Consider the following 20,517-nt stretch of genomic DNA (forward strand, 5'->3'; position numbering starts at 1 on the left):
CAATGGAGGCGATGGCATAAACACGTACAGCCACCTTATTGAGACATCCAGGTCCTATATTCTTTTGTTTTAGTACTCGCAGCTGAAGCACTTCCTGTCCAGTTGGCTACTACACTATCTCATTTGTTGTCAACTGTGTGTTTTTAGTTCTCTACTACTGCTGAATGAACACACATGAAGCATCAATATGAAGTATTTATTATCTTTTGAGTTACTACTAATAATCACATAGTGGTACAGAAATACAAACTCAATCATTCACAGAAATCAACCAAATGTAAAATCAAGTGGTTATTATCATGCATTCATTTCATATTATATAAGATCAAGGTGTGTGAATAAGTGTGCACCAATCAAAAGCCTCGATTGTTAGTAAAGGATCAGTGGGATAACTTCTGTAAGTTATATTTAGACCTTGTAGACATTCTATTATATCATAGCGGTTATAACAGAGGCTTCAGCTTTAGATGTTTAACGCCCAGGGTGTGAATGATCCTGGGTTACTCACAGGAACCTGGCATGTGAATAAAACAAACAATAAACAATTATTGTAAAATGATGTGTATATTTTTACTGAAATAACAATTATGATACCTAATTTGAGACAAAACTACAAATGTAAGTGGTGCATTTTATTTTTTCTGAATTACACTGTGTTGGTTTACTTCTTTTTAACTTTCTCACTAAAACAAAAGATTAAAGTAAAAAAATAATAAAAAAATTTAGGAAATATATTGTCGCTAAACTTTCTAAGTCAGAATACCAGCCTTTTTTTACCTTTTGAGTGAAAGGAGAGGCACAAGCCAGACTGGCCCTCTCTGGTGTCGCTGGGCTGTGCAGGGGAAATGGCCCCATTAGACCGGAGTCTGAACGAGCTGCAGCCACAGCATCTTTGATGGCAAAAAACACGGAACTGCCCAGGAACAAAACTGGTTCGCCAATACCCTACAGAGAACGAAGGGACACTGAGAAGGTGAGGTTCTCTGTAGATTAATGTAAACATATATAATGCAAAAATATGAACTGCACCCTCTGACCTTGGAGGAGTAGATAGCGTTAGGATTGTCAGTGTCAGGCAGCAGGTACACGTTGAATTGAAGTGGCACATCGCAGATTGCGGGCGTCTTATATTGAGATGGACCTCGAGTGTACAGAAGCCCAGAAGGGGAAAACTTCAATTCTTCCAGAGTGTAGAGCCCCAAACCCTGCATGAAAGACCCTTCGATCTGAGAGAGGGAACCAAAAGACGACAAGCAAACAGAACAAAGTTAGCTGACAAAAAAGAGCAAGAAACTCATTCCATTTATACTTTCACTGCTGCTTTATTTCACAGGTTCCATTATCTCTTCATGCCTTCTTAGGTAAATTTCATTTTATACAATTTAAAGATAGAGAACTGAAAAAGTGCACTCTACTGTAACTACCTAATTATTTGAAAAAGCTTTTAAGATAGAACCAGAATATTTAAATAATGGATTTAATTATATACACTGCAGACAGACAGTGTATATAGTTACAGTTTCTTGGTTTCAGAAAACCAAGATAAAAGCATTTGCAGATCCATTACACCTCCCATATACAAATATACCTTGAGTCTGTCACTGTTTGTTAATGGCTGCTAGGGATGTCTAGGAAATAAATTCCCAGCTTTTTACAAACTCCATGTTACGAAATAGAGAGGGTCTCACTTGGCCAATATCCACGCATGGGTTCACACTTCTGCCAATGTCCATCACAATGTCTGTCCTCACCGTCTAGAGAAACCAAAAACACATACTGTTGTTCTGTATTGTCTTTAGGTTCAGAAGACTGAAAAGACTGTGAAGAAACCTCCAGACCCTGTTGTCTCCAGTCAGGCAGTCCAGCTCCACCTCAGAACAACAGACTCCATATGTGAAGTAAGCGTAAGGCTGACCCTCCATCTTGTCCCAGTCCATGTAAAGGTCTGGACCTCTGACAGTGCACAACAGGTCAAGATCATAGTTTTCCAGTTCATTTGTTGTATAAATGTGATTTGTGTGTCACACTAACCTGTAAAACCCAGTGGCCGATAAACTGATTTTCGCAAAAAACGCTGCCTTGACCTGAGTCCAAAGACAGAAGAAAAGTATGTCAATGAAATGCGGCAATTTCCTAATAAATGAGGGTTCACTGACATATCATACCCATTGTTCCCATGATCCTTTGGGATTCTTCTGCCTTATTGGCTCCAGTCGCTGGTACAGAATCTCACAGGCATTCTGAGTTAAAGAACATCTAAGTGAACCACTAGCAATATTGTTCTCATTGTCACTGTCTTTTCTGCATCAGCCATTTAAAGTCAGTGAACACTTCACCTTGACTGCAGCGCCGTTGGCATCAGTGCCGAAGGAGGCAGCGGAGGGGCAGGTGTTGGGAACAGTGTTGGTGCTGGTTTCACTGATGTAAATCTTAGAGGTTGGGACATTAAGCTCCCGACTTGCCACCTACAAATATTTTTAAGATAAACAGAAATAATTTCAATACTAATATTTATATTCATTCATTATTCGAGAGAGAAATAGACAGAGAGAGCAACAGAGGAGAAGGTAAATATGCGTTTTAGGCCAGAGGAAACATTTCCTGTTCTCTGGCACAGCACCTGTTGCATCTTTGTGTGGATCCCCTGACCCATCTCTATCCCACCATGAGTAACCAGAACAGAACCATCTTTATAGACGTGGACTAGAGCGGCAGCCTTTAAAATACATACAAAAAACACTGACATTACTGACAGAATGCAACAGATGAAACAGAATGAGAAAGATAAAACACAGCCATAATAAAAGAAAATAAGACGGCAAAGCTAAATGAAACAGACCTGATTTAAAAAGCCTTCTGAGAATGCAATGCCATATTTGATGGGGATCATGGACATTCCTCTCTTCTTCCAGCGGTTCTGCTGGTTGAACTGGTCCACAGCTTTGCAGCGGGCACTGTAGTCAGATTTGAGCTTACATTCCTCCCAGCAGCGCTGCAAGTTCTCTGGACTGAATTTGAAATTGTAGTGGGTGACGGACGGCCCTCTGTACATGTTGATCTCTCGAATCTGATGAGGAAGTTGGAAACACAAATTAGTTAAAAAAATAACTACTGACCAGTGTCAGGATCCTTCAGTTGGGAGAATATGAACCAAGAACATGACCTGGTGTGAGGGACATCCCAGAACCAAGGCCACATCATTGATCATGTTCTCCACCACAAAGAGGCTCTGGGGCACGCCGAAGCCCCGGAAGGCGGTGTTGGAGGGCAGGTTGGTCCTACAGGCGGCCGCTTGGCCTCGCAGATTTGGAATGTTGTAGGCATTGTCCATGTGAAGGACGATTTTCTCTGCTATCTGCAACATAAATAGAGATCACCACTTAATGTACGTAGGTCTTTGAGGTCTTAAAGTTAAATCTCTATCACCTACCAGAACAGACTCATCCTCAGCATTACCAGCATTGGCGTAGTACTGTAAATCTGCGGCCAGGATTCTCCCGTCGTTCATGAAGCCCACCTGAAATATTAGTTAATTATGCAACTATGGTCTGTGGTCTGCTGAGGAGCAGGCAGCACAGACCGGGACAGGAAAAGACTAAAGAAGCTGGCGAGGAAAGCCAGCTCTGTCTTGGGCCTCCAATACCTGCCACATATTTCCTTTAATTCTGCACAAATCAAAGTACAGTACGTGCCAGAGCTGGAAATATGTGTTATGTTCCTTCTAATCATCACGCAATTTTCTCTATTCTGCACCTGGATGTCTTCTTGTGGCTGCTCCAGCTGTCTGTCTGTCTGTCTGTCTGTCTGTCTGTCTGTCTGTCTGTCTGTCTGCCTGCCTGCCTGCCTGCCTGCCTGCCTGCCTGCCTGCCTGCCTGCCTGCCTGCCTGCCTGCCTGCCTGCCTGCCTGTCATATAACAGTGGTTTAAAACACTGGACGTGTAACATGACCCCTTGCTGCTAGTATACTGTAGTGTATCTTTAGGTAAATAATCTTCCAGTGCAATATTTATATGCTAACTTATTTGAACTTTCAATTTGTCAGGCTGATGAAAAAGATGCTTTTGGGAACATGTGTAAAATCTGTCACTTACATAACACACAGAACTTATTTGCAGCTGCACATTAGATTAAATAATAGATGAACCTGTCAAACCATAGCATGCTGGCGTACCTTGTATTTTCCCAGGACAGGATGACGCCCTCCTGAAATCAACATGTCATCACCTCGTTCTAGGACACAGCGAACTGGTCGACTGGTCCTAAACAAAAACAAAGCTACTTTATTTTCTCCTGAATTATTGAGCTCTGAGTCAGATTTCATTTAATTTCGATAGTTGTATACAATCTATTAAAAATGAGCATTGATAAGCTTTTTATTATGATTACTTTATGAAGATGAACTTCTAATAAAATGTGTTGCTTGCCAACCTACGTACTTCCACGCAGCCACAGCAGTGATCGAAGTCAGAATAGCAGTTTTGGTTACTTTCCCCCCAAATCCTCCACCGATCCTTTTGACATGACAGGTCACTCTATTGGATGCGATGTTTAGTGTCTCTGCAACTGCATCCTGCAGTAACAAAAACAGGCCTGTCGGTTCAGACGCCAACAAATCCTCTTTAGCTCTTTGAGCTGGGTCAAATCGGAGTGTGCGCCTCTTAGTGTAACGGGAGCCACAATGCTTCAACAGGACAGTAAAGACTGACGTTGTGTTGGAGCTTATGTCTCAGTTTATTAGTCTGATTAAACAGTGGAATAAACCACACAATACTAGATTACTATTAATGTAAGACATGAAATACTAGTGAGATGAAATAAAGTCTAACACAGAGGTCTGAGTCTGCACACTTGACTGGCAGTACCTGGACAAAAGAAGGAGCTTGAGTGGAGACGTAAACGTTGAACTCCTTCTCTTCGCCAACGGGAACAACTAACATGCTCTGAGTCTCCATGTAGAAATGCTCCTGGCCGCCCAGTCGAATCTCTCCTACGGTTCAAGCACAGTTACATTAAAATGACCCAGTCAAAAACAGTCTTTAAAGCTTATTTTGCTTCAGATGGTTGCTGTTGGATCACAGCACTCTCAAAATCACAAATCACGCACAGATTTGGTGGAAATGATATATTGCATGTAACATGTTAATTTTTACCTTCATAAACTTGATCAACACTTTTAAATGCCTCAGTTACATTTCCTTTTTCAATTATCCTTCGGGGCTCAAAGAAAGATGACTTTTCAATGGCCTCCTGTCATAATGTAAGAGGACAAACCCTGTGAGATGTCGTGGTGGTAGAGAAAATCAAAACTTATAAGAAGAAATGATTGTAAGTGTAAAACATAACTGGAATACTTGTTAAAGAGCAAACAGATCCTGAAAATGAATAAAATGAATTACGAGTAAGATTTAACACAATGATGTGCATCACACACTTCTACAGTGAAGATGGGGTCTGGCAGTTTTTTGTAACTGATCTTCACGGCAGACGCTCCTCGTTTAGCCTGTGCTCTGGTATTAGCAACCACGGCACATAACATCTGGCCGATGCACGACACCTGCAGACAACAGCAGCTATGAAACTGATTGTGCATGTCCACACGTGAAATACAAATGGGCACACGCACGCAGGCACGCACCTCTGTGGCAGCAAGCAGCTCCTCTGGATAACCAGTCATTGTCCGGACTTTCTTCCCAGGAATATCTTCAGCTGTGATGACATCAACAACACCAGGAAGCTGCAGAGCCTCACTGACGTCCAAACTCCTGTTGGATAAAAGACACATTAGAAAATGAATAGTTTACAATTTTAAAATGGTATAACTGAAGCCGTCCCTCTCTGCTTACACAATCTTAGCGTGTGCTTGGGAGCTGGTGACCAGAACCAGGAAGAGCTCCCTGTCCATTTGTGGAATGTCATCACAGTACATGGCTTCACCTGTGGCATGGCTGATGGCAGAGCGATGCATGATAGGACGCCCTACGGGGTCCTGGGTGCTCTGATCCTTCGACACATGCTGAAAAGTAGCAGATTTCATAAAGACACAGAATAAAAATGACAGTATAATCACAGTTATACGTGTTTTTATGGTTCGGATGCGTGCTGCCTGACCTGGAACTCCTGCAGGCTGTGCTGGATTTCTCTGGGTAAAGGCTGAATGTGATTCTTCTCAGAAAGCTCATCTGTAATCACGTTCTGTAAACACAGACTCTTTCTAAGCCTTTGCATATGTAATCCATCACCAGCTGTCATCTTATGTCAGTTTAACACCTGAACATTTCCATTTCAGCTTCACACTGTTTTCTGGCACGTCCTACCATTTCTCTGAGCTTCTGCAGGACCTCCAGGTTAAATTTGAAGAGGAAGCTTAGCGTCAGGGATCGTCGAAACTCCACCTTTCCACCAGGAGCTGAAGGAGGAAGAGTTAACTCTTCTAGAAGGACATCATAGGCCCGGCTAAGGGTCTCCTCATCCCATGGCCTGACGAGCAAACACAGTGAATGGATTAAATTTGCTTTCTGTTTGTTCACATTATTGAAATTCCAAATCAAGCAGTAAAACTGACCTTGTGATGAGAGCAGCACAGGTCTTGGTGGCACTGACAGTTGTTGGTCCCATTCCTCCATAGTAAATACTGACCTCCTGCACCACTCTGGATCTGCTGGAGAAAAACACTCTCATCCCCGTAGTCACGGTGGCAAAGCAGCTCTCCTTTCTTGGAGCCTGGCGGAGCGCACGGACAAACTCACCCTGCGGGACGAGCAGCACATCATGATGGTTATGCAAGGTTTGTGCATACTGTGCTGCCTAAAGGCCAAGACATGTATCATCCAAGATAATGACAGGTTTGGGTATTCTTCTGGGAGATTTCAATCTGAACAGTTTGGCCATAAAAAACATGTTGTTCGAACATAAGGGTGTCCACCAGTGCACATGGCACCAGGACACCCTAGGCCGGAGGTCGATGATAGACTTTGTAGTCTTTTCAACTGTCCTTCGGCCATATGTTTTGGACACTCGGGTAATACGAGGGGCTGAGCTGTCAACTGATCACCACCTGGTGGTGAGTAGGATCCGCTGGCAGGGAAAGAGACTAGAACAACTTGGCAGGCCCAAGTATTGTGAGGGTCTGTTGGGAACGTCTGGCTGAACCCTCTGTCAGACGGACCTTTAACTCACACCTCCGGGAGAGGTGTGTATCAGGTCTGGTTGACCTGTGGGACTCCTGAGGCAGCTGATGGGTATTGACAGGCCAGGCGCGCTGCAGCCCGTGCCGTTGCGGAGACAAAAACTCTGGCCTGGGAAGAATTCGGGGAGGCGATGGAGGAGGACTATCGTTTGGCAAACCGTTCGACGCCTCAGGAGGGGGAAGCAGTCCTTCACCAACTCTGTTTTCAGTGGAGGTGGGGAGCTGTTGACCTCGACTGGGGATGTTATCGGACGGTGGAAGGAGTACTTTGAGGATCTCCTCAACCCCTTCATCACGCCTTCTGCTGAGGAAGCAGAGGCAGGGGACTCAGAGGTGGACTTGCCCATCATCCAGGCTGGGGTCACCAAGGTAGTTTGTAACCTCCTCTGTGGCAGGGCAGCGAGGGTGGACGAGATCCGTCCTGAGTACCTAAAGTCTCTGGATGTGGGGCTGCCTTGGGTGACACGCCTCTGCAACATCACATGGACGAGGGGGACAGTTCCTCTGGACTCTGTCTTCACAAGAAGGGGGATAGGAGAGTGTGTTCCAACTATAGGGGCATCACACTTCTCAGCCTCACTGGGAAAGTCTATGCCAGGGTACTGGAGAGGAGAATTCGTCCGATAGTCAAACATCGGATACAGGAGGAACAATGTGGTTTTTGGCCTGGTCGTGGAAGGCTGGACCAGCTTTATACCCTCAACAGGGTGCTTGAGGGTTTGTGGGAGTTTGCTCAACCAGTCTACATGTGTTTTGTGGATCTGGAGAAGGCATTTGACGCGTCCCTCGTGACATCCTGTGGAGGGTGCTCCGGGAGTATGGAGTCCAAGGCTCTTTGCTAAGGGCTGTTCGGTCTCTGTACAACCGGAGCAGGAGCTTGGTTCGCATTGCTGGCAATAAGTCAGATCTGTTCCTGGTGCACGTTGGACTTCGACAGGGCTTCCCTTTGTCACCGGTTCTGTTCATTATTTTTATGGACAGAATTTCTAGGCGCAGCCAGGGGCCGGAGGGGGTCTGGTTTGGGGACCACAGGATAGCATCTCTGCTTTTTGCAGATGATGTTGTCCTGTTGGTTTCATTGGGCCAGGACCTCCAGCGTGCGCTGGTGCGGTTTGCAGTGAAGTTTGAAGTGGCTGGGATGAGAATCAGTTCCTCCAAATCTGAGGCCATGGTTCTCGACCGGAAAAAGGTGGTTTGCTCTTTCCAGGTTGGAGGAGAGTTCCTGCCCCAAGTGGAGGAGTTCAGGTATCTTGGGGTCTTGTTCACAAGTGACGAAAGGAAGGAGATTGACAGACGGATTGGTGCGGCGGCTGCAGTGATGCGGTCGGCGTATCGGTCCATCGTGGTGAAGAGGGAGCTGAGCCAAAAGGCAAAGCTCTCAATTTATCGGTCATTCTACGTTCCTACCCTCACCTATGGTCATGAGCTTTGGGTCATGCTCAGGCATCTGGTTCGGATGCCTCCTGTACGCCTCCCTAGGGGGGGGGGGGGGGGGGGGGGGGGTTCTGGGCATGTCCCACCGGTAGGAGGCCCGAGGAAGACCCAGGACACACTGGAGAGACTATGTCTCGCGGCTGGCCTGGGAATGTCTTGGGGTACCACCGGAAGAGCTAAAGAAAGTGTCCAAGGAGAGGGAAGTCTGGAAGTCTCTGCTTAGAGTGCTGCCCCAGCGACCCGGCCCCAGATAAGCGGTTTAAAATGGATTAATAGAAGGTTTAGGTGAATTTCTGTGCACAGTGAGGGTGAGGGATTTTGTACCTCTCTGGAAAAGGGAATGAAGACTGACACAACTATCTCTTCTGGGTTCAGGACAGTTTTTCCAAAGCCTACGAAGAACTTTTGATCCAAGGGCACCTCTCTTGTTCCGGCTGGTGGTTTCAGACACAAATGCATGATAAGTAAAAAAAAAGCTTACGAATGTTCTATGAAGATGTCACCACCTGAATTTAAATAGTAGAATAATACCATTTGAGATGACGCTCATTTTGCAGTTCCCAGCAGCCAGGACAGGGTTAAGGTCTGAATTGGGGTATGCACTTACAATGTTGCCTCCAAGAGACTAATCAATTAAAAGCAAAACAACAGGATAGCATGTTATTTTAAACAGGCTGAGAATCAACTGTAAGTGTGACTAATGAAAGGTAGCTTGAAAGAATGGGGTCTACACACGGCAACGTTGCGGATCTGTTGGCTTCCCAGGTTTCTTAGCTGATGGATCAGGGCTTTGAAAAGTTCAGTCTTCCACTCTGGAAACTGGGGAACCAATTTCTCCAAAAGACATAGAACCTCTGACAGGCTGCAGCCGGCTCCAACCCAAACACCTGTAAACGCAGAGTGTCAGTGAAGCAGGAGTCCGGGGTACCTCTTTTTTCTTTTCATACACTGGATTTTTTTACAGCAGTGTTTCTCAACCACTGTGCCAAGGCACACAAGTGTGCTGTGAAAGATTATCCAATTTCACCTGGCTGGTGTGAGTGGAGTGTAGTAAGAAATACGAAGGTACATACTCATGCTGTGTGCAAGACATCCCCACCAGTGATGAAAAGAAAAGGTCAATCTGAACTGTTTAGTTAGTAAACAGGCCCAGGAGTAAATTAAGACTAGATTTTCATTCTATTTCAATTAATATAGTTGTAGGGGCAGTGATGTGGCCTAACAATTATACAGTATTGTGATATTTCAAGAAATTTTTCAATAACAATATTTTTCACCATATAAGAAAAACAGAATATTTTCTACATGATTGCAGCTCACAGACAGTTTATTAGTGCAAACAAAACAGGGCATTTCTATCGTCGTCCTTTATTAGAATGACATACTGTCACTTATGACAGTCCATCTGTCCTACAGCAAAAGTTTACCACAGCATCACTTTCGTTTCTGAATACCTAAAATTACTCAACTTTGTGACTGAACTTTACATCACCCTTTATCATGTAGAAATTTAGATCAGTATTTTTGTACATGACACACTTTTTTGCACCCTGAAGCAGAATTACCTCTTGAAAATGAAAATACGGCAATGTTACCCACCATGAGGAGTGTGGGTGACCTCGAACAATTCCTTGACTCTAACTGGCGATATTATCAGTGGATGCAGGACACCTTTGAACTTTATATCTGGACCTTCAAAAGAGCGAAACAGAGAGTTTAGTTTATCTGACAAAATATGCTTCAAAAAAAAAGTGGCTTTACTGAGCACCTATGTTGGTGTTTCCCATGACCAGTGGAGCCTTTGGGTTAGTGGCCTTCATCCTGACAAGCTCCTCCAGTGTGACAGGGCACATCCAGGTCATCCTCTCACCCTGAAAGGTAAGCGTTTGAGGGCGCACAGTCTCTGCCATTAGCTGTAAAACAGTTTTGAAGTAAAAATTGCAAATACTGTTAATATGCAGTTTGAACAACATGTTCATATCAACAAGTTTCTTTTATATAAGGGCTGTGATATGGAATAAAATGAACCTCTGCTTGCTTGAAACAACTTACAATCAGTTCTGGAGGGAAGATTATCTCCTGTGTTGGGTCCAGTGGGAGGAAGTCATTTTTATCAAACAACTGTGACTTTTCCTAAAAAGGACACAAGTAAATAATTTAATTAAATCAAAACCTCTGACAGGGAGATAGTAGAAACAAAAGAAGATGAAGTGAAAAGACTGAAAGGGAAAAAATCAGGCTGACATACAAAAATTCGGTGATTTTTGATTAACACAAATAGTAAATCCAAGCAACAAAAGTGACTGACTTTCTTTGGTTCTTTATTATTTTCTTCGTCGAGGCAACAGTTTCCGACACCATTAGTTTGGCAACAGTTTGTTTCCTGTTGGAAAAACTCTTTGAGTTATTGTGCCTTATGTTTGTCTCATATCCAAACTCTTTACATTGGATAATACAAACTAAAGCAATTTAGTCTGCAGTTGCTGCAGAACTAAGCTTTGCACCTGACAGAAAGTTCTGCATCCATCAACAATGGGCCGATATCCAGTACAGCGACACAGATTACCTGGAAGGCACCAAGACAAAGGAAGCACAGATGTGTTTGTGTGTTTATGAGGTAAGAAGTCTGATCTGGGTTTTCTCATTTATGATTCCTTATTGTTGTTATTGTTGTTGTGAGAAATCAAGTGACTGGAAAGTTACAAAAGCAAAGGCAAACACACCAGCCAGAGCCTGGGTGATGTCTTCCATGGTGGGCTGTGGTCTGTTCCTCAGCAGGGTGTACATGGACATCACCATGCCTGGGGTGCAGAAGCCGCACTGGGAGCCATGAGCCTTTGCTATCCGCTCCTGCAACAGCATGCAGATCGCTTCAATAACATATTAACTTTAACAGCATGTTAATGAAGGGACAACACTGAACGACACTGAGGTGGTTTTATATCCAGCATAATTGTCAATTGTCACGTACGTCCCTGGTGAATATTTTAGTTTGAATTTTTAATATGACTGGCGTAGGTGGATGGACCTGTCATTTTATTATTTAGTAGGTTATAATATACTGTACAACAGAAACACCTGACATGGGTCCAGAACAAAGTAATACTTATGCTTTGCACTAAGAGAACAGAGTTGATGTAAATACAGAATTGCTTTGATTTGGGAACATGAGTGTCCATGAAATACAGCAGGACATGCTCCTGAATGTCTGGGTGGAGGCTCCCTGTGCAGACCTGTACAGGATGGATCCGGGTTGTGGTGCTGCCGACGCCCTCCACCGTGGTGACAGCAGCTCCGTGGAGCTGGCATAGAGGCAGGAGGCAGGCGTTGGCTGAAAAATGTCTGAGGGTGCAGTGAAGGCAAACTGGAGGAGAACGAGTTCATCTGAGTACCTGTAGACTTCATGACTTTATTTGGACACATGATGTGAACCATTTTCAGTGATAAATAAAATGATTGACATCACTGTCATGAAACAATAAGAATGTATTTCTATGTTTGCTTAAACGTTTCCTCCCTGCTGCTGATTCCTCTTCTCCTTTCAGCTTTTCCCATCAGGGGTCTCCACAGCGAGTCATCATTTCCCATCTCATTCTATCCTGGGCATCTTCTACACTCACACCAGCCAACCTCATGTCTCCTGTTCTCACATCCATGTATCTCCTCCTTGGTCGTTAGGCAGCGTGAGCTGTCCCTCTGATTTGCTCCTTGTTAATCCCGTCTGAGGAGGACCTCAGCATCTTCATCTCAGCCTCTTCCTCACTGCTACCTTCTCCAGCCCATAGACCACAGCTGCTCTCACCACTTGTACTTCCTCATTCCACTACTAAGTGTCGTTATCTTTTTTCCTCCTCCACTGAAGTCTGCTCCAACAACTACCCTCTATCCTCTGGGGAAACTCTCACCGAACCCGCTCCAGAACCTCAACTGACTACGTTAACTATCACCCCTTCAATTTCTAGTTTTAGGCTCATCAGCCTGTCTGAGACCCTTTTCACCTATACAACATTGCTCATGAACTCCCCTACAGTAGTCTAATTTCCGCATGTGCCCTGTAAGTCAACAGCATCGGTGGTGGTCTTTGTTAACCCAGGCCTCGACCACCGTGGTAAAGTATGGCGTTCGTATTAATGATTCACATGGTTGTTTAATGCCTCGTTTAAGTTTTATGCTGGATGCCCTTCCAGACATAACGGCTTCTTGCAACCCCTGTAGCTGGATCCTCCTCCCTTGTGCTATTATAAAATATACAGACAATAATATTTTTTTATTGTTTTAAGTGATTACTTGACTGTGAATGTAAGGCACGTAGACAATGACCCATGCTTTTCTGATCAACAGTTAAGAAATGGGAATCGTAAAACAGCCAGTGAAAACCATTTCGTTAACTCCCAGTTGAATCCACTTTGGCAGCAGCTCCTTTCAGACTCCTTTACTCCACTTTAGCTAATGAACTAATGAGCTCATGACTGAACAAATTTAAATTTTCACTCAGCATGTGTGGTGGTGACTCGTATTCTTCCAGGTGGTTCTCACGACTTACTGTGTTTTTTGGTCTTTCATCTAAACCATCATTTAAAAGTTTGTTTGCAAAGCTTTGTTTAACTTAGCAACCTGATCAATCGACTGTTAGCGGCTTTTTCTTTCAAAGTTGTTTCTTTAGTGATTTTTGACAACAAATCAAGGTTTAAAACCCACTGGATCATGACTTTCAGAAGAGTAGCTACTGTACACTGCTGGGTTTGCCCTTATCCAGCTATTGTTTTACACTTGTTACATTTGCGATCAATTGTTTCTTATCAGTCATGCTTGAAGCTTTTGGTTGCATGAACCTGTGTGAAAGGTCAGAAGTACAGAAGTGTCCAAATGGCAGATTTGAAGCTGGATTCTTTTTCTATTTCTATTCTATTTTGCATTAACAGAAGATGCACCACTGACTAACAGAGCAGATAAAAAGGTACTCACCATTAAAGAACACTGTCTGTTGTTTACAGCTTTTGGGGATTTCAAGGTTTTTAATGTGTTTCATATATTCTAATGTTGCTTGAGTTAATGAGAGAAGTTGCAGCATACGTTGTCTTTCAGGATACGTGATGGTTTTGGTGGAAGGTTGATAGCGCGACACCATAACCGTGCAGGCCCCGCACCCTCCACCACCGCAGCCATACTTGGTGCCAGTCAACCTAACTGAAGTCATGGTTAAAGGAAGGGAACCTGCAGGGGCTGGTCACATGAGCACTGGTGAGCGCTCACAGCAATAACTCATGATGTGTAGATGTGCAGGTTTTAAGGATACGCTTCTCCCTGAGGAAGGATAACAGCATCGTCTCAGGGTCTGCATGGTTCTCGGTGACCTGTTACATAAGAAAACACCACGGTCATGGTTCTGACTTTAATGCATGTTCTACCTAAGGCTCGTTTCTATGGAATGTAAGCAAAACCAGTATCCATTTTACATTATGCAAGGAAAGGTCTGGCTTTTCCCTAGAAAGTATATATACATTATTCAGCACATGTTTGTCAAGCATGACTTCTGACCAATAAGCTGCACTTAACTAGTGCTTAATGGTGTCTCATTAGGCTGATAGCTGATAGATTCTACCCTGTAGTTCCTATAGTGGAGGTGCAGACTACACAGTGAAGTATCTTGTGAACCTTCTGAGCCGAGGACAACCTCGGCGAGAGAAACAGCTGCAAAAAAATCTCTTTGCGTCAGAAAAAGCAAAACAGAAGCTAACAGCTAAAACCTCGCGACGACCAACGTAAAAACAAGTCCGAAATAAGAACAGTGTACTTTACGTACCTTTTTTCCGTTGATAAAAAAGCACAACACGGTTTCCTCTTTTTCTGCAGACATTTTTCAAGTGCAACTTGCTCATCGACACGTGTAAAGTGAGACTGAAAGTGCACTACTTCCGTTTTTTAACCCTTTCAAAATAAATGACAAACTAATATATGAAACATTTTTATATGTAAAATAAAAACTTGCCTAAAAATAAACAATATGTATAATAAAACAATTTATAATATTGTGGTGACTTTGTGTTTGTCTTTTGGTGTTTACTTTAATTTAAAACAATTCTTGTGCTTTTACTTTTAGAAAGTTCCTCATGTTGCTGTTTAACTCTACTATCTAACTGTGACTTGATCATTGACCTGGCACAGTAGTGACCCCCGTCTAAAGGCTGTGGGAGTAATAACTTGACTTTCAGGTAAAGTCGCATTTATAACGATGTCAGTTGCAAAATGACATAAATTGAACAATAGTTGATAATAATAGTAGTAGTAACCGCTGGACGTGTCCGTTGTAGTTTAGTTTCCCCCCTGTGCTGTTATACAACGAGATGTAAACTGTATGTAATAATTAAGCTGAACTCTGCTCCTCTGCAGGTAAAGACTAGCTGTATTGATTATGTGACTGCCAAATTTCAACAGGCAAACACATCAAACGCATATACACATATACAGTATAGGTAAAGTAGAAATATAAATGAGACAGGTTGCTCCAAAACATATGCAACAATCATTAGTGGCTGAAACGGATAAGTATAAAAAGTATTAAAGGTATTCCGCTAAACAGTGGCAATAAAACGTGACTCTGCAAATGGGGTACTTTTATTGTTGTGTATTTACCAGAAGATGTGCAATATCGCATGTTTCCACCATCCATCCACCCATCCATCCATCCATCCATCTATTCATTTTCTATCCATGCGGGGTCGACTAATCTATGGGCGAGAGGCAGGGTACATCCTGGACAGGTTGCCAGTTTCCATTTCCACCATTTATTATTCTTTACCACTGTAAATGTGTACAAAATGCATAAACAATGTTCATTTTTCTTGTTTAATTTTTTTTTTGCACAATTAAACGTTGCTCTTTTACCCTGTTTTAGTCTATTGCCCCCACTGCTGCTACAAATAAGAATTTCCCCGTTGTGGGATAAATAAAGACATATCGTATCGAATGACATTAAAGTGGAAACACAATCGTCACTAGATGGCGCCAAGAAACGGCCAAACACAAGAAACTGCTGCACACAAATCGACACAAATGATCCACAGGTGTAAAAGAATGGTTTGGTTTTGGTGAAGCAACATGAACGCTCCTTAAAATGTGTGGGTGAATAGTGTTGTGACTGCTTTGCTTTATTTGATAATTCAAGTATCTTAAATGCACTGGCTGCACTAGGTCACTATTGGTTTGTGTTTTTATGCTGCTTTTTCTTTATCCCCTGGTCTATAACTCACCCACTGCATCAGTGGTTATGAGAACTTTCTTCCATGCAATATTTTATGTAAACTTGTGCAATATTTATATAATATGCAATAACCATTCCCATGAGCCTGTTTACTGCTCACTCCGCTCATCTGGTATACTGTACTGTTGTGCTGTGCCAACTTAGCTTTTTATACTGTATTTTCTACTTCATTTTCCACTGCGGGACAATTAAAGGTTTTCTTATGCTTATTCTTCTTAATCTTATTTTTTTTAGGTCAATAGAGTTGCGTGTTATGCTTTTAACTAAGGCCTGCAAAAACATATAAAAATAAATAAATCTGTGTCGAAGCGCGGCTGCAGTATCAGGTTGTGCTACTTTACCCAGCAGCACATTACTTCAGTAAAATGTGCGTGGGAGAGAGACCTGAAGAAACAGCAGAGGGAGTGTTCACTCATCCCTGTCTCTGTTTGAGCTGCTCCAAGTTTATTTATCAGCGCCGACTGCAGGTGAAACTTTAAGGCATCAGGGTTTTCTCAGAGGATTGAGTTTCTTGATATTGTTCTGATCCCTGAAGGTGAGGGAAACTCTCAAAGACAAATCAAACACCCCCGCTGTGTTTCTGAAGTCGAAATCCCGAGTTATAAAGGTTTTCCTCGTTTCTGCACACATGGACACTTTAACCCTATTTGCACCAACCACAGTGTGCTGAGCTTTACAGCTTCAAACAGGTGAAAGGGTGCCGGCAGCAAAACACACCCAGACGAACCTTCAGGGGTACAGATGTTTTTCACATGTAGCTCTGCTGTGGGAATTTGTCTTGATTGTTGTCTTACCGCATTGTTAAATATTTGATGTTTGGCCTTAATTCCCATAGCTTAGCTCTCAGGGCTGTACATTTTTTCATTCCAGTCACATCCAAAGTGTCTGTGACTATTTTGATCTCCTATTATTCTTCTATTCTCACTCTTTCTTATATTATTTGGATCATCTTTTGTTTAAGATATGCAGCTTTAACTCAAATTAACCTTATTTTCCTGTAATCATCAAGTACAATTGTCTCGGGAGACTCGGGTCATGAGGTCAGTCCTCCTGCGTGTGTATTTTGGCCTTAATTTGCCACCTTCATCCATTGGAAACACGTTCACCCCATAACCTTTCGGGGGCCAACTTTCCCTCTATGAATGCAGCTTACATCAGCCAAGTGAGGAAACCACCACATTTACTCACTTGCCAATGAATACATTATAATATTGTTTCATAACGTTTAATTTGTGAACTGAAAAAGAACCAGAAAAAGAAAAGATAGATGATTATGTAAACTGAAGGAGGGCTTTACTGCTACAAGTAAAGCAGAGCATCCTTGAAAACATCAACCACAACAAAAAAGCTTTTATAAGACATCCATTTTGTCATTATTTACAGCCCAAAGCCCTCAAATGCATGACCTATTTACTGTTGGGAGGGTGAGACACTGGTTGCAGCCGGATGAGGACAGGAAAAAATTGTGACTGTCCCTATCTAAATAAATGCAACATCATTATTATTATCATTATCATACAAAGTGACCACAAAGAGACACAACATAAAACACAAGGAGATGAAACATGAGTTCAAAGAGTTAAAAACAGAAACAAAGAAGCACAATACGACTCAAAAAATGTCTAAAAGGAACAAACCGTAAGACTTAAATCATTACAAATGAGAAAGAATGATGACAAAGGATCGCAGTGAAAAACCACAACAGAGGACTTAAAACACATGACTTCCAATTAAGTGGATCATATAGAACCGATCCTAGTATGCGACAACAAAAATACAGAGACATAAAACCTCCATAAAGAGATGGACGATGACCACAAACGCTCGCTGAATGGAACGTCTTTTACAGTTTCAAAGTGGCCACTAACAGATGCAACATATACCACAGAGACTAAAACGACCATGAAGTGACATAAAGTAAATTCAAAGAGACACAAAATGTTAACACAGAACAAATCAGACAAAAAAAAAAAACAGCACGTCAATAAACAACAACAAGGATATCAGTCGGGTTTGCAAACATCACAGTCTCCTCCGAACAAAATGAGTGTAAAACCGTGACATCGCTGAGTATGAGAACAGAGACCGTCAGCTGAGACTGATGGGGGCTGTTTTCAGTGCATGTCCCAGCATCCTCTGTGAGCGTCTCACTGGAGACGGGCCCGGCCTGTGGATTACAGAGGTGAGCTGTGTAATTTACCATATGACATGCATGACACACTCCACCACAGCATTCCACAGCCAAACGCTCTGGCAGCACCAGCAGATCCCGAATGAAGCTGTCATCAGTTTGGCCGGAAAGCTGATATTTGCCACGTCGCATTTAAAAGGACCGTTAATGGGTTCATACACAATCAGACGCAGCGGCGCGGCATCTGCATGTTTGTGCTACACATGATCTAAATGAGCTCTGACAGCAGCAAAGGGAGAATGGGAGCCTTTCTGCCACCTACACTGCAGCACGTCTTAGCGTTTCCTCTCTTTTCAGAGGAAGGTGACCTGCAGCTGTGTCTATTTGCAGAGAGTCTTAGATGGATTTAGAGTACACACTGTACTATACAAACGACACAGCATCTTAAAATCAGGTCTGAGTTCTAGATTTTAAATGGTTCTTGGCTTCAGAGCCAACGTTTCTCCTTGTAAATGACAGACTTGTTCTAAAGGTCCTATGTCTAGTGTTAAACCTCTAATTCCACACTCAGGGACTTGTTGATGACTCACACAGTTCGTCTTCTTGCCTCTTTCCCAGACTCAGACTCTGTAATTAAAATCAGAATACGGGGTGTTTTAGGTGAAGCCCAAGTCTTAATGTCAGTAGTTTCAGTTCACACAGGCAGGAAACACAACTGGACTGGAGCATGTGGAAATGAGAAAGGATGAGGTGGAACGTGCGTTTTAACAGGAGCAACTGATCCAGACTCAACAGATGATGATGGATCATCACACACAGCGTCTCAACATTTTCACACCACTTTATTTAATGTCTTCAGCTCCAAGCTCAGAGTCACCTGGTGGTTTAATGGCAGACATGTCAGCATTTCATGTTTTTTTAATGTATTTGGTGTTGATTGGATTTGACTAAATCCTCTGTTGACTCAACACTATCAGACTTGAGCTGAAAGAAAGGAGTCACTGACATCTAGAGCAAAACATTAAACAAAATGTTGCTTCTCAACTCTCCTTTTATATTTAGGGTGCGTGTTTTATGTTAGAGTCTAATACTGCAGATTACTCAACCTTTATGAGTAATCTCAGTAAGTAAGTATGTTTTGAGCTCTGTCAATAAATATCTTTGCCGTTTTTGACGTTTGCATTAAAAGATGAAGCTGTAGGCGTCTTCACTGAGAAAATGTAGGAAGTAACCTTCATCTAAATCCAATTAATTTACATTTACACCAACAACCAAATCTCTTCACCTGCTGTTACAAAAACTAATCACACTGCTGCCTATTTTAAAGGCGATACAGATTTAAGCATGGTTCGCGTTTCATAGTGTTTCAGCCAATCACAAACATGGAAAAATGAAGGATCATCAGTTGGGAGAACAGAGATGAAATCCTATTTGCAGCCACCCACAGTAACACAGAGGAGAGGAGCTAAGGAAACAAAGGAACAGCTGAAACCTTTGCGTGCTGTTAACATTAAAAAGGACACATTTGAATCATATTCAGCTGAAGATAAACACACTTATACACCGTGAAACAGTACAAGCCTGGGCTTGCAGCACATTCATGGGCAGAGATGGAAAATAGATGTTTACCACAAAATGATTATAATAGATGATATCTTTTTATACTAACAGCAATAAATCTAAATGCTGTGGTCTTTTGGTTTTCAACACTCAGGATCCATCAGTTGTTTTTTAATAAGTAGTCCAAAATAAACTTATTTTACTGCATAAATACAAACAAACATCCAAATTGAGACAAAGATTTTCATGATTAATTGATCAGCCTTTGGTCTTTACTTCTATTGGACACTTTGGAAGTCCTAATGTCAATCAATGTGATGTGATGTGAATAAATGTTCCTGAACAGCAATCAAAACCATTCCCCACTCAAACATTACCCTCAAGGTCATGTGTAGGGGGCAAAGTAATACATTCAGCAGCAAGGCAGTAACAGTATTTGCATTAGTTAGAGTGTCTGAAGGTTCTATACATTTAACTGCCATTTATTGCTTTCAATGTGCACTAAACTGGAAAGAGATAACAAAAATGTATGTCTCCATAATAAAGCAGGCACAAGAGGCTTTGCTACATATCAGAGTTCCTGTTCCTTCCATGACTACATCCTAATACCTGCAAGTGAAAAAGCCCAAATCCCCCGCAAAATTATTTGAAACCTTGCAGAATGTTAAATGTTCATTAAAAGTTGTTACAAGTTCAAGTTCTTGTTCCAGTTGACGGCACATGACCTGTAACAAACTGAAGAGCCAACAAAGAGAAACTGATTGCTGTTCTGTTCTATAATCAAACCTGTGTATCATGAGGAAGAGGAGGAAAACCAGGAAATGAGGTCACTGGTGGGCGTGGTCACAGCGCTTTAGTTTATAAACACCGGCGTCCGGCTTCTGATAAGGTTTGATATTCAGATGAAGACGTAAACAAGCACATTGTTGCTTTTGCAGGCAGCTG

General features: G+C 42.5%; 1 protein-coding gene across 2 annotated transcripts; it reads right to left on the bottom strand.

Annotated features, from left to right (window-relative positions):
- Positions 1 to 181: 181 nt before the first annotated feature.
- On the bottom strand, positions 182 to 14,544 carry aox6 (aldehyde oxidase 6). Of its 2 annotated transcripts, XM_029133800.3 has the most exons (35): positions 14,424 to 14,522; positions 13,917 to 13,974; positions 13,711 to 13,807; positions 11,854 to 11,962; positions 11,344 to 11,470; positions 11,125 to 11,186; positions 10,929 to 11,003; positions 10,673 to 10,753; positions 10,389 to 10,533; positions 10,220 to 10,312; positions 9,356 to 9,507; positions 9,152 to 9,245; positions 8,945 to 9,054; positions 6,563 to 6,747; positions 6,315 to 6,477; positions 6,109 to 6,192; positions 5,844 to 6,013; positions 5,636 to 5,762; positions 5,432 to 5,554; positions 5,151 to 5,247; positions 4,863 to 4,987; positions 4,437 to 4,570; positions 4,172 to 4,259; positions 3,431 to 3,517; positions 3,164 to 3,355; positions 2,840 to 3,067; positions 2,621 to 2,716; positions 2,337 to 2,465; positions 2,166 to 2,240; positions 2,032 to 2,084; positions 1,839 to 1,953; positions 1,689 to 1,754; positions 1,038 to 1,226; positions 778 to 945; positions 182 to 514 (listed from the first exon to the last, which is right to left on the bottom strand). In XM_029133800.3, the coding sequence occupies exons 1-35, from the start codon at positions 14,475 to 14,477 to the stop codon at positions 464 to 466; spliced, it is 4,002 nt and encodes a 1,333-aa protein (XP_028989633.1). In that variant the 5' UTR covers positions 14,478 to 14,522; the 3' UTR covers positions 182 to 463. The 2 variants fall into 2 exon arrangements, with proteins under 2 accessions (XP_028989633.1, XP_028989626.1); XM_029133793.3 differs by having other exon boundaries at positions 5,432 to 5,762; positions 14,424 to 14,544.
- Positions 14,545 to 20,517: the final 5,973 nt, after the last annotated feature.

Source organism: Betta splendens, chromosome 2, assembly GCF_900634795.4.
Source record: "Betta splendens chromosome 2, fBetSpl5.4, whole genome shotgun sequence".
In the NCBI taxonomy this organism is placed as follows: Eukaryota; Metazoa; Chordata; class Actinopteri; order Anabantiformes; family Osphronemidae; genus Betta; species Betta splendens.